General features: G+C 47.7%; 1 protein-coding gene and 1 pseudogene across 9 annotated transcripts; one reads left to right on the forward strand and one right to left on the reverse strand.

The window, feature by feature from the left end:
- Positions 1-1076: 1076 nt before the first annotated feature.
- Positions 1077-12047, forward strand: SMIM11 (small integral membrane protein 11). 9 transcript variants are annotated; one of them, XR_005651773.1, is made up of 5 exons: positions 1077-1212; positions 4893-4995; positions 9721-9898; positions 10687-10744; positions 11478-12047. XR_005651773.1 is itself a non-coding variant. In XM_039858013.1 (4 exons), the coding sequence occupies exons 2-3, from the start codon at positions 4984-4986 to the stop codon at positions 9883-9885; spliced, it is 177 nt and encodes a 58-aa protein (XP_039713947.1). In that variant the 5' UTR covers positions 1077-1212; positions 4893-4983; the 3' UTR covers positions 9886-9898; positions 10530-10680. The 9 variants fall into 9 exon arrangements, 4 of the variants coding, with proteins under 4 accessions (XP_039713947.1, XP_039713944.1, XP_039713946.1 ...); XR_005651776.1 differs by lacking the exons at positions 1077-1212; positions 10687-10744; positions 11478-12047 and adding exons at positions 1225-3711; positions 4185-4263; positions 4456-4607 and having other exon boundaries at positions 9721-9854; XM_039858013.1 differs by lacking the exons at positions 10687-10744; positions 11478-12047 and adding an exon at positions 10530-10680.
- LOC120599108 (uncharacterized) lies at positions 7942-8060 on the reverse strand (annotated as a pseudogene).
- Positions 12048-12654: the final 607 nt, after the last annotated feature.

A 12654-nucleotide genomic window follows, 5' to 3' on the forward strand; every position in this document is an offset into this window, starting at 1 on the left:
CTCTTTAGCGTGAGATATATACAAGATGTCTATTTCCTAATAACAAGCATGAACTTATGCTAAGAGAGGCATTGAATACAATGTTAGGGAAAGCCATTCATATTCTAAGAGCAGATGTAGCAAGAGTGGCTTCCTTCCTCAGATCAAACACTCGGAAATGCTGCTGCATGCATAATATACATCCCAATGTGCCCAGAGCAGCGATCCAGGCTACAAAATCTGTGCCTTGGGTCTGCATCCAGACAGGGACCCAAGGTTTCCACCAGGTGACAAAGACTATCTCCTTGACCAATGGCTGGTCAGGCTCCTCTGAGCCCTCAAGAAGCCTTCTTCTCAACTAGGACTCAATCTTGGCCTTATAAACACTGCAGGCTCTTGGCACAAAGTATTTCATTCTCCTCCCCACGCTAAGAGACTTAAACAAATACCTGCATTGTTTCTAACAACTCAAAGCTGCATCCCTAAGATGACTCCTCCAGCCCCCTTTAAAGTGTTTGCTCAGCTTGCCAGGGGAATTTACGATTTGTTCCAGCCAAAACCTGGTGACAGGCAACTCAGCTCCCTGAATCCCCTCTCAGAGCAGTTACTTTAGAAAGCTTACGATTATACATCCTTTCTCTCTCTACTTTTGAGATGTAAATCTCTTACTACCCAGAAATGTCTTCTCTTTGAAACACCAACTTTCAAGGAAGTAAACTCACCCTAGCCTGTGGGTGCCTTGGGGCAAGGCCTGAGTGTTCTCAAACCCTGCACGCGTGTGCTAAGCGTTTGCTAAATGAAGGCGTCTGGGAGCCCCGCACCGGGGCACCCTGCCGCCATCTCAAAGGAAACGGCGTGCATTTTGTCTGAGATGGGTGCTAAATTTGGAAACTTCTTCTGGGGACCCACGGATCCTCAGTGGCAGACAGCACGAGGAGCACCCGAGGAAGGCGGGATAGCGGAGGGGAAGGGGTAAGGACCCCGCGACACCTCGCCCAGATCAGATATATTCTGCATGAGACCATGCCCTGAGCCTGTACCACGGAAGACGGGCGGCTCACCCCGGCTCCGCCAATCACTACCGGGACCTGCGCCATCACCCCACTAAGGCGGCTCGGGCCCGCTGCGCGGGCGCGCGGAGCGGTGCATTTCGGGACATGTAGTTCCCCCGCTGCATTGTGGGAGTCGTGGTTTGCGTTCTCCCCGGCGCCGGAGCTTCCGCGGCTTGGAGTTGTACGTGGGTGACGTCTGGGTCAGGGGGGATCCTCGGACTCGAATCTTGACGGTTTAGGGGGAGCTGGGGTGTCGGGCGGCCGGGCCCGCGTTCGCGCTTTCTGTCCGGGATGCCACGGCCACCGCGGCCCCCAGCTGCGGAGTGTGCCCCGCCTGGCCAGCTCGTTCAGGCACCGCGAAATCCGCGGACCCAACGCCGGGGGGCAGTGTGTTTAGGCTGCACGCAGTCGTGGCGGGGCCCAGAGTTGGTTCCGGGCAGAGGGTGGTGGTCTCTGAGGGGTTTGGGGGGACGAACGAATGTTCTGGACGCCCCGTTCTATATTAGGGTGGGGGAAGCAGTGGCCGCCGTTGGCCCTCATCCTCGGGTCTGAGCGTGACAGGTGGTGCTCCTCAAGTGTCCGGGCCAGAGAGGACGTGGCCTGGCCCTCCGCTTTACCGAGGACCCGAGGCCTAGCCCCTCTGCCCCAGGGATTTTTGTCCAGGAAACTCTGGCTGACCGGGACTAGGGTTCAGAGGTTGACCAAGTGATGCTCAAGGTTCAGGTTGAATCCCCCCTCTCCGCACCTACCCCTGCTTCAGACGATTGAGTGAAGGGGTTAGGTGGAAGGGGTAGAGACGGAATGAGAACAGCTTCGCAAAGCACGTACTAAGAACACAGCCTGATGAGTGGCTGGAATAAGCTTAGATACCAAGAGGGAGAGACCACCCTTGAGTTTGCTAGGTGTGCCAAGAAGAAAAAGTAGATTGTGGACAATACATTGTCCATTTTGCTTTAATTGGCCTGAGCCAAATGAGCTAATAGCGTTTCTGTTTTCGAGGAGAAATCTGGCAAAGAAAGAATCAAGATATTTTTGCAGTAAAGGAAATAGAAGTATTTCTATCTAAGCCATCGTTATTTTTGAGTTCTAAGCTAAGATTGTGGATAGTTCCAGAAGTTTAAAATTTTCTGCACTTCATAGATTTTATGCCTCTCAAAATTATCCTCATCTCGTTGGCTTTTGCTTCAGCCCTCAGATACCCATTGCCTCCTGTTTCAAATATTGCATGGGGTGTACGTATGGCAGCAGAGCAGACAGCCTGCTGATAGCCTTAGCTTTCACAGTTGTACTCATTTGCTGAAGCCCTTCGGGATGCTATAAAAAAATGGCAGAGTTGGAGCATGTAATTAAGGGAGATGGGGAAAAATTATAATTTGGAGGCAGTGGTTGGGAATGAGCTAGATCGATACGCTCTCTCATCTCCCACCCTCACTGTACCCTTCCCGCTACTTTGCAGGTTGTCTCAAAATGTTTCTTTTCTAAAGAGCTTGAATTTTATCACTCTAGGTATGACATTGACATAGCTGCCAGTATATTTTTACAGCCAGGTTCTGTGACATCAGAGAGAACGGTGACTTACAAATTCCAGGGTTGCAGTTCTTGGATTCTGATTTTTAAAATGAGAACACATTGGTTCGAAGAGGTTAATGACTTGCACCAGGTCACATAGCCTGCCATAGGTGCCACCAAGAATAGAGTCCAGATCTCTAGTTGTCCTGGTCCTCTGGTTGTTACCATGACCTGTGTCCTGCAGTGACTGCATTTTGCCCTGGATGCCACTTGTTTATATTCTTTACCTTGGCATGTCAATTGAGGGAAGGAGAGGTATTTATCATAACAGTAATGGATACCATTTATTTAGTGCTTTCCATGTGCTGAGCATCATGATTTACCTTCCAGTCTCTGAAGGAGACTTTACAGATGAAGCTGAGGTTTAGAGTGCCCAAGTGACATGTCCAAGGTCATACTACTAGTAAACTTCGTACAACGGGTCCTCCAATAACAGGATTTCATTCAAAGTCTTTTCATTATAATGTTGAGATGTCATAGGAACTTAACCCCTGTTTATATCAATTAGCCTGTGATAAATTGATTTTATTATAAGTTGCAGAACCTATTGACCACGTTAAGTGGAGCCTTAATGTACGTGTTTGCCAGAGGGCCAGGCCGTTGCACATTCTTTTTAATTTCTTTACTCCTGTAAGCTTTTTGGACCTATTTGTTGTCCTTGACTTGGGAATCAGTATCTTATATCAGTTTATTAGGTATGTAATGTGGCTTCAGAAAATTAGTGGGAAACAGCCAAACTGACCGACTATATTTGTACACAACAAATAAAGGAGTTGTAAAAATTAAACTTAACCTTAAAAATTTTGTTTTAAAACATGGCTAATTCCTGAGATTATTGGAGATTACTCAAAGTGAAAATTCTAGCAACAGGTTAAAACATGTTAGGAATGTATTTCTTCAGTGCCAGTCAGAATCTGCTCTTAAAGACAAACAGGCCATTTACAGGCGGGTAATGAGCACCTTCAACCACTGTCATCACGTTTAAACAGATTTATGGTGTAAATTCCTATCTTTACCTTATCTGACTTTGAAAAAGTCCTGGAAAAAAATTTGGCTATCTTGAGCCAACTGCCAGCTTGTTTTCAAGATACCGTGACCTTGAATAGATGAGGTATGAACTTTTTATATTTAGATACTATTATAAATGAAAAGTGTTTATAAAACATTTTCCCCAAAGTTCATTTTATTATCCTCGTTCAAATGGCCTGTGAAATTTTCTGCTGCTTTTCTTAATTCTAATTTTAAGTACATTTAAAGAAAAACATCCCCGTGATTTTTAAGTGTGAAGCTCTCTGCCTGCGTCAGGATAAGATTCTAGAGCCAGATCGGAGGGGTCGAATCCCATTTCCCCACGGTGCCCCCGGACCCCTCATGTAAACTATTTTCTTGTCTTCGAAGTGGAGACAATGAACTATACCCCGCAGAACTGGTGTGAAGACTAAATGAGTTAGCCCATCAAGTGCACTTCAGCCTAGCTGGGTACAATTAAGTGAAGTTATGATTAGTATGCTGTAGGTCTCCAAATTTCAGAAAAACTAGGGGTCCTGAGCCCATCTAGCTGACACCCCCTTTCTCCATTTACAGAGGGGACCCAGGTCCCAAGAAGGAAGTCACTAGAGAGTGTAGATTCTTCATCCAGAGCTCAAGTCTTCTGTTTCTTGGGGTATGTGTGTCATAGTCTCAAAACAGTGACATAGGACGCCTCAGAGCAAACCCTGTGCTCCTGCTGTGTCCCTACCTTATCACTTCCTGCCTCACCTTCCCCTGAGTCTCCCTCACATTTTAGAGGGAATTCTAGATATGAATTGCTTTCTTAGGACAAATTTTTCCCTATCATGTACTCCCTTCCCTCCAGATATTTTTTAAAAACCAAGATTTGCTTCACACTCAGAGGACCTGAGAAACAGTCAGTCACCCACAGACCAGTTCCTGTCCAGGGCAGGAGACGGTAGAGGAACCGATTTTGGAACCAGGCTCTTACATCCCCAGATGAGCGGAGTGGAGCACGTATCCTTAGCAGCGGCACTGCCACCTCTGGGGCTGTGCTCCCGCCTCGGGCAAAGATCAGTCGAGGGGATCATTTTGCTCAACAAGAGCCACGCCTGTCTCGACCCTCTCTCAGGCCATCAGCTTCCCACCAGGCTCTGGGTCGCCTTGCGGCAAACACTTAACCCTCCACTCTGCAAAGCTTGCTCTCTGATCACGTGCCCTCTCTCTTCATCAAAGAGAGGTCTTCCTAAGGTAGTCTGCTCTGGAAACCCAAGCTGACCCGTTTCTTCTCTTCCCCACCAGACCCATGAGACATAACTTTCCAGCTTCTTCCCTCGTGTGTTTGTCTGATTGGGCCTGCGTCGACCGGGAGTGAATTCACAGTTGATCCAGCATGAACTGGAAGGTAAGAATAATTTTAACTATTTATAGCTTGGGTTTTTCTTTCTCCTGATTGTAAAACTTCAGAAATAAGTAGATTAAACCAGGAATCATCATAATATTAATATTTTATTTTAAGTTAAAACATATAAGTGCACATTTATTCATCAGACTTCTGGAGGAAGGCTAGGCCTTTCGGTGGGCATCAGCTGACCTCAGGTCTGCCTCATTTTTCTGGCCAAAACCATTCCTTTTAAAGTTTTACCTACAGTTTCACATTTTCGTATCTTTAAAGTGGATTAAGATCTTATGAAGCAATCTACATGTGAAATCTTTCTAAATTTTCATGGTCGTCTTCCCTAATCTTTGACGTTTGTGTTGCCAACAAGCATTTTTTTTTTTCCAACTCAAATTAGAAAATGCATTGAAAACATTCCACTTAGTTTTCAGGGAAAAATCTTCTTTACGTAGCCATATCTCCTGAGTGTTGTGTTTAAATAAATTATCTACCATAACATCAAGTACAGCTCAGCTCGGCTGGGGAATAAACACGACTGACCCTGATAAAACATTAGCTTCAGCTGGTGGGAGCAGACGTTCAAGGGCAGCTGAAGAGTAGCTAGCTAGCTGCAGGCCTTCCGTGGGCTGTCGGCATCCGCCAGCTGGCCTCACGGAGCGAAAGAGCGACCTCGGCAAGTCCCTGAAGGAGGTGGGGTGAGGTGGAGGTGACTGAGAGAGCAGTGACGAACATCTGTTTTATTGTCAATACTTTGAAAAGAATGAAACCAAATAAAAATTATGCATCATCGTACCATCCAGAGAGAGCAACTATGAACAATTTTTTTTTTACACGTATGTAAGTATAGTGTGATTATTTTCAGATTTAGGATCACCTGTGTAGTTTTTCAATTGTACGCATTTCCTTGTTCAGAACATCCCCTGGGTTTCTGTTGCAAGGAGAACTGGACCGGTCTGGAAGCAGGATCAGGGAACTAGGAGAACATAGACTCCCTCCTTCCCTAGCTCCCCGGGCCACAGAGCTTGGGGGGCCCTGCAGGGGGGCCGTGGGGACCGTTCTCCAGGAAGAGGCTGGTTGCAGTTAAGGAGGCAGAGTGAGGATTCTGTGAAGAGGCCGAACGTGTAGGAGTGTTTATTAGCCTGCCTTCGGGTTCCAGGCTCACGGTGGAAAGGCTGGGGAGGAAGGACAAGGCAGTGACGGGGTGTGCGGGGCAGGAGCAGAAAGCGGTGTTGGGGGAGGGTTAGGGAGGGACTTTTACCCTCTGCAGTGCTAAGGTCGGCAGGAGTGACAGAGTGACAGGAACTGGTACTGCTGGCCCTGGCAGCAGGGGTCCGAGCCCACACCTGGCGCCCTGAAGCCCTGGTTCCCACACTTAAGAGTGTAAAGCCACCGTGAGAACTGGTTAAGGCCTGGATGCGGCCCCACCCCAGAGTCCGATCGGCCAGGTCTGGGGTTCACGAGCGCCCAGGCAGTGCACGGAGGGCGTTTCCTCTTTCGTTGTGGAGGACCCACTTGACCACGCAGGCAAGTCCTGCTTATGACAGGAGTCCTTCCTGGGTCAGGAACAAAATCTGCGCAGACCTCCCAGCTTTGAGCAGACACACACACCCACCCCACCGCCCCACCCCGGCTTCCAGCCCGCAACCTCATGTTTGAAAAGGGAAACCTTCCCTGTCGTGTCAGAAAGGAATGGCCTCTCCTTAACGCCCCGACCGCGTGGAGCCCCAGGAGGCTGAAGGCTCATGTGGCCCGTGCGTCCTATGGCCCTTCCTCTCTGGCTCGTTGGGCCTGGGGTCCTTGGTCAGCAGCAGTCGAGAACACCTGTGCGTTAGCAACAGCGTGTGCCTCGTTAGTTAAGGCAGCCATTCTCAAGACACGGGAGTTGGGTTGTGTTTAAAACACTCGGTGTAAGATCTTTCATCCACCCCAACAGTATCATTTTCGTTTACCTCTTTGAAGGTTGAGAGTTAACATGAGGGATTTGTTAGAGATCAAAGGAACAGATGTAACACGACCGAAGCTTAGCACCTGAGAGGGGCCCCTCGCTTTAGCCCTTGTGGCGTCCTTGATCCTGGTTTCCACCGCTCTGGCCCTGCTCAGTCCCGAAACTTCTGCCTCTTGCCGCCTCCTCCCCAGTACCTTTAAAAAGAAAGTAAATACAGAAACCACATACCTGAGTCTGTTTGTTGACATGTTTCCATTTCAGTGGGTTTCTGAATCTGGTTGCCATCTACATGCGTGTGACTGCTAATGCGAAGCTTTGTGTTTGGCTCGTGGGGAACCACGAACCGTGACGTGCGCTGGATCATAGTAGGGCCACAGAGGCTAATCTGCAGAGAGTGAGGGCCCTGGAAGAGAGTGGCTTTTCCCAGTGTGAGTCAGTGCTCAGTTAGCCTAGAAAATCCTAGGAAACGTTAAAAGAGGTTTATATCAACATACTGGTGATTTTTGCCTCCAAGGAGGTAAAATAAGATAACATTTAATATTTTTTATAGCTGGTTTTTATAAACGCGGAGTCAGGCATCATCTCTCTAAAATGAGAACCTTCGAGAAAGTAGATGAATCAGAGGATTATTTGGGGTAGATGAGAGGGATTTGCAGAAGGTCTGAGGGAGGAAGGACCTGGAAACCAAATCAAAATTCTAAGCTGCTTATTTTTGTCAAGATAAAAAGTTTCAATTTGGTAGCTTTTAGCCTTTTATACTATTGCCAGATGATCTTTCTGACCTGGATTCGTTGTGTTTATTCTTCACTGTTAAAATGATTTTGTGATTGAAAGTTATTGTCTAGTTAGTGTTCTCGCATTTTTACTGTTTCAGTTAAATTAAAGCTATTTATTTATTTATTTATGTGTTTGCCTATTTATTTATTTATTTGGCAAGGCAACCCTTGGTTAACCTCACAGATTGCAAGGACCTTGTCAGCTTACAATCCCTTATTTTTTACTTTTTACACCTACAGCACTTGGTTTTCCTAGATGGTCTCCCATCCAAGGACTAACGAGGCCTGACCCTGCTTAGCTTCCGAGATCAGACGGGATCGGGCTTGTTCAGGGTGGCGTGGCCGTAGACAAAATTAAAACAATTTAAATATTTGGATTCCTCCTTTCGATAGCTGTTGTATGCCTGTTGCTTCACATTACAGCTTTCTTCAGATGTCCTTAAGCAATCGATTAAACAGCTTCGGAGGCAGCGAGCGATGCCAGTTGTCTCTGGTAGACTCAGCGACCACGCATTTGTTTATTTGCATAATTTGATTGTAAATGGCTGAGGGCCAGGGAGAGCGGCATATATGTTATGGTATCATGTAATGTTGACAAGTTCAGGCTTCGGAGCAGTCGGAACTCGGTCAGACACGCCTTTCCAGACTTGACATTTTCTCAGGCATAAAATTAGGGTAGTGTGCCTGCTTACTATAAAATTATAGTAAGAGGAATAAGGGGGAACATCTATGTGCGAGCGCACAGTAAGCCCTCAGTGAAGGTAACTGATGCTGCCATCCTGTAAACGTGAAATATACATCTAGGTCTGAGTCAAAAAAGTTTGAAGAAAATCATAGGAACATACACGTATATAATTTGTGATTTTATTCCATTTCATTGAAAATGAGCCAGTAGGAAGGAGACTGGCATAGGGGTTAGACTATTCCATTCCGGCTCCAGCCTCATCAGGAATTGGCTTCGTGACATAGATGGGCCACAAGCTTTACTCTCCTTGTTTGTAAAAGAAGATGGTGGACTAAGTCATCTTTAAAACCCCTTCTGCCCTTCAGGTCTGTGAGATGCCGTTCTCGGCTACAGTTTGTACTGACCAGTTTCAGATCCACGTTAGTTAAACTCTTGGAGGGACAAATGTACTCCCTGTGGTAGAATTATATTGGAATTACATATAATAAATGATGTTTGGAGATTTAATCTAATGATTTCATTGGAATAAGTGCTGTCTAGTCCTTTAGAGTAATGATTACTCAATAAAGGCTATCATTTCACTTTATTTGGGGATTAATTTTTAATCACACAAAAAGCTCATAATCAGATCATACTTATATTTATGAAACTAGTATAGTGTATGTATGCCTTGAGATACTGTTGTTCTATATAGATTTTCATAATAAAACCTACTGATTCAAAGAGTCATTCAAATATATAATTATTCCCCAGACTTCATTTTAGCCAGTGTATTAAAACTTCTCTGACAGGAAATTATAGGAACAGTGAATGAGTAGCTAATAAATTTTGAATTGTATTGTGTTTTATTTTTGTATGTATTTTACCTTCAAAGGAAATCGGCATAGTACGGCGGAAGATCTAGAAGGGAAGTCTGGTCCAGCCTCTCTTTGGAGATAAAAAGACAGAAGCTCAGAAAAGTCAAGTGACTGGCCCAGGTCCCACAGTCAGTCAGTGGCAGGGTGGACCTATAACCCAAGCCCCAGGCTCTGGCTCCTCTTACTGGTCTTCACCGCTGCCTCAAGCAGAGGGCCCGGGCATTCGGTGACATGCACAGCCAGGCAGTGAGAGACCAGGCTTAGTACGTCTGGTCTTAGTCCACTGTGAAGCCAGCAGCAAGGAAGATGGGAAGGACAGAGCTGAAATAGACTGCCATCGATATGGGGACAGGGACCTTGTTGTTCTAGCCTAGTGCCTTTTACATAATAGTTGCATAGTAAATGTTGAAGGAAGAAACAAACATTTCCTATCAATTATAGAACATACAGAATCATTTCTTCTTTCAGGTTCTTGAACACGTGCCTCTGCTGCTGTATGTATTGGCAGCGAAAACGTTAATTCTCTGTCTGGCATTCGCCGGAGTCAAAATATATCAAAGGAAAAGACTGGAAGCAAAACAGCAAAAACTGGAGGTAGAAAAGAAGAAGCAATCAGAGAAGAAAAATAACTAAACAGAAGTCAAAGGTACTGGGACTTTGCAAGTGTGAAGTTACACGTGGGTTAGGATGGGCCGTCAAGGGACATGACGGTTCAGAGTTCCACATCCCTGAGGCCTGAAGGCTGTGTGAGGGCACGTGGCCCCGCCTGTCAGCGAACAGGTCTGGGCAGATTCTGTCCCCTGAACCTTGTCTGCTGGCGAGTCGGGGAACACGTGCGTTAGTCCACCCCTCTGCCCAAAGCCTGCGTGGTCCTTATCGGGAGAAGTGGTGCTTCATAGCAACACTTCCTGAGTGACTGTCGCGTGCTAAGCATTTCGTATGAGGTCACAAGACTCTTGAGAACTTAATAAAAGCTGCAAGCCTTCTCCTTGGAGAAACACACATACTAGAAACACCTACAGTCATGTGTAAATCTGAGATGGGGCCAGGGAGGAGGTGGGGTCGCATGTCATTTGAAACCCTCACCTGTACCCAAGACTCAGAAATCCTACGGTCTACCTTCAGGATAAAGTCTGACTCCTTGGCACAGCGTAAATCCCTTCCCAGTATGTCCTTACCCCGGTCACATTTGCCCCCTCTGCTGCCACTGCCCCCACTCCTATAGGCCATTTCTTGACCACGATAGACTTTCATGTTTCTTGGCCTTTGCTTGTCAGTCCCCTGACTCAGGGGGCCATTCCCAGGGACTTCCTACCAGGCCAGATGTCTTATTCCTCGTCGAAGCCCAGTGCCTGTGGCAGTGCACACGAGAGGTCCCCAGAAGTGTGTGTTGGGTTGAGGCCCCAGAAAGTTGTTATTCATCTCCCATCACAGATTGAACGCAGTGACCAGTTAACTTTGGTGTGCTGCTCCAACTTCTTCATTTACCAAGGTGAGTTCTGTGCTCGTCTGGAAATCAGAGCATCCCTCTGTGGTAGCAGGGGGTTCTGGATCGGTGGTTCCCAGACCTGGCTGATGATGAGAACTGCCTGATCAGGGCGCTTGTTAAAATGCAGATGCCCAGGCTCCGGCCTCTGAGAGGTTCCATTATGTCTGTGAGTGTGTCTGGGCATCAGTTCTTTGAAAACCCGTTCTCTGAGCAGCAGGTGGCTGAACGAACCACTGGGCCGGTACCCTCCAAATCCCCGTCCATCCTGAGGGGTGCGAATCCCTGTCATAGTACCTTCAGACTCACTGAGGTTAAAGGCGTCCTTGTTAGTGACGTAGCAACACTTCCTGAGTGACTGTCGCGTGCTAAGCATTTCGTATGCTGCAGTGTTAGTCCCCCTGACGGCTCTGTGAAGTCCATTCAGGTGGGGAAAGCGGCCCCCACCGTGCGTGGTGCAGAGCCAACTGACGCCCATCAAAACGTGCAGCCCACGGGCCCCGCTGCATCACCGCCTGAGTGCAGGAGGGTGCGCCAGGGTGCTCACTGTCAGCCAGCTGAGGCGTTTGTCAGGCAAGAGAAGTTACTGTCGTGGACCTTGCCTTTAAAAAAACAAAAAGATGTTTTATCGACCGAAACTCAGGAGTAGGCATTTGGGTCGGGGAAGGGGGCACGTCGACATTTAAAAGGGTGAGGGAAGACAGTTTTCACTGAGATGCTGATTTCCTTTCTATTCCAGACATCATCTCGTGTGGCATCGTTTTGTGTGTGAAGCCGTGGCGAGGAGGAAAAGATGAGGTGTGAGATCATAAACACTCCTTCCCCCCACGGACGTCAAGGGGCTGGTCCGTGAAGTGGGGTGCGTGGCTTAGCGCTGAGCTCAGAACTGGCCAGGGGTTCGTTCCCCTCTTAGGCCGGCAGCTCATCAAAGCCTGCAGCCTTGTTTGGAACCAAAGGGATTTTCGATGGAAGGGAAATTGTGATGCTAAAAATACATCGATGGGTAGATACGCTTTGATGGTTTTTGTTTGTTGAGTGAGTGTCTGAACGCACGTGTCTGTGCTGCGCATGTCGACTGCCGTTAGTTTAGCAGACGTTTCCTGCTCGTCCCTGAGGTTCTTCTTTTCTGGATTTTGCACTTTAAATGTCAGCTTGAGAGGACTCCAGCCGAGAGGAAAGAAAGACTTAATCACTGATGTGTCAGAGGATAAATTCCCAACCTATAGCTTTAACTTAAAATGATGTGAATTTTAATATGCTTTCAAAAGAACTGGTATTTTCTTTAGTAAAACAAAATACCTGTGAAAAAGAGTGTCTCTGGTCTTTGGAATAGGCCACGTGGAGTGTGTGTGTGTGCGTGTGTGTGAGACACACACACCGCCGTGAGAGGAGGGAGTTCCGCAGACCCCCGCCCCTTCCAGCTCTTCCAGGCGACAGGCCCCAGATCGTAGCTGCAGCCCACAGAGGACAGGGCCGTGGAAGTGGCATCTGCTGGGGGAGGAAGCCTCGGCCGGCCGCCCTCACGCACCCGCGTCCCTCGCTTCTGCTGCCGTCCCGAACACGCCTTTCCTCCTCGTCCCTCCTGCAGGCACCGCCGCCTCGTCACGTGTGTTCACTGAGGCGCAGGGGGCTGCGCACTCATCCGGGGCAGGTGCGGCGGCTCATTCAGCCGCCGGTTCAGACCGTGAAGTGACGGAGGGTGGAACCAACAGACAGAAGAGTAAAAAGAGAGGTCCCGGGTTTTTGATGACCATGGATCCATTGTATCAGCCCTGAACTGCCGCCTCGGTCCTTCTCGTTTTCGGTGGTTGGGTTGGGTACCGTCTGTCGTGTAACTCGGTGGTCAGGCCTCCGCTGCTCATACCCTGATGTCTTACATCAGCCTTGTCCTCGTTCGTAAAACAAGCTTGGCGATC

This window comes from Pteropus medius, unplaced genomic scaffold, assembly GCF_902729225.1.
Source record: "Pteropus medius unplaced genomic scaffold, Ma_sr-lr_union100, whole genome shotgun sequence".
Lineage (NCBI taxonomy): Eukaryota > Metazoa > Chordata > Mammalia > Chiroptera > Pteropodidae > Pteropus > Pteropus medius.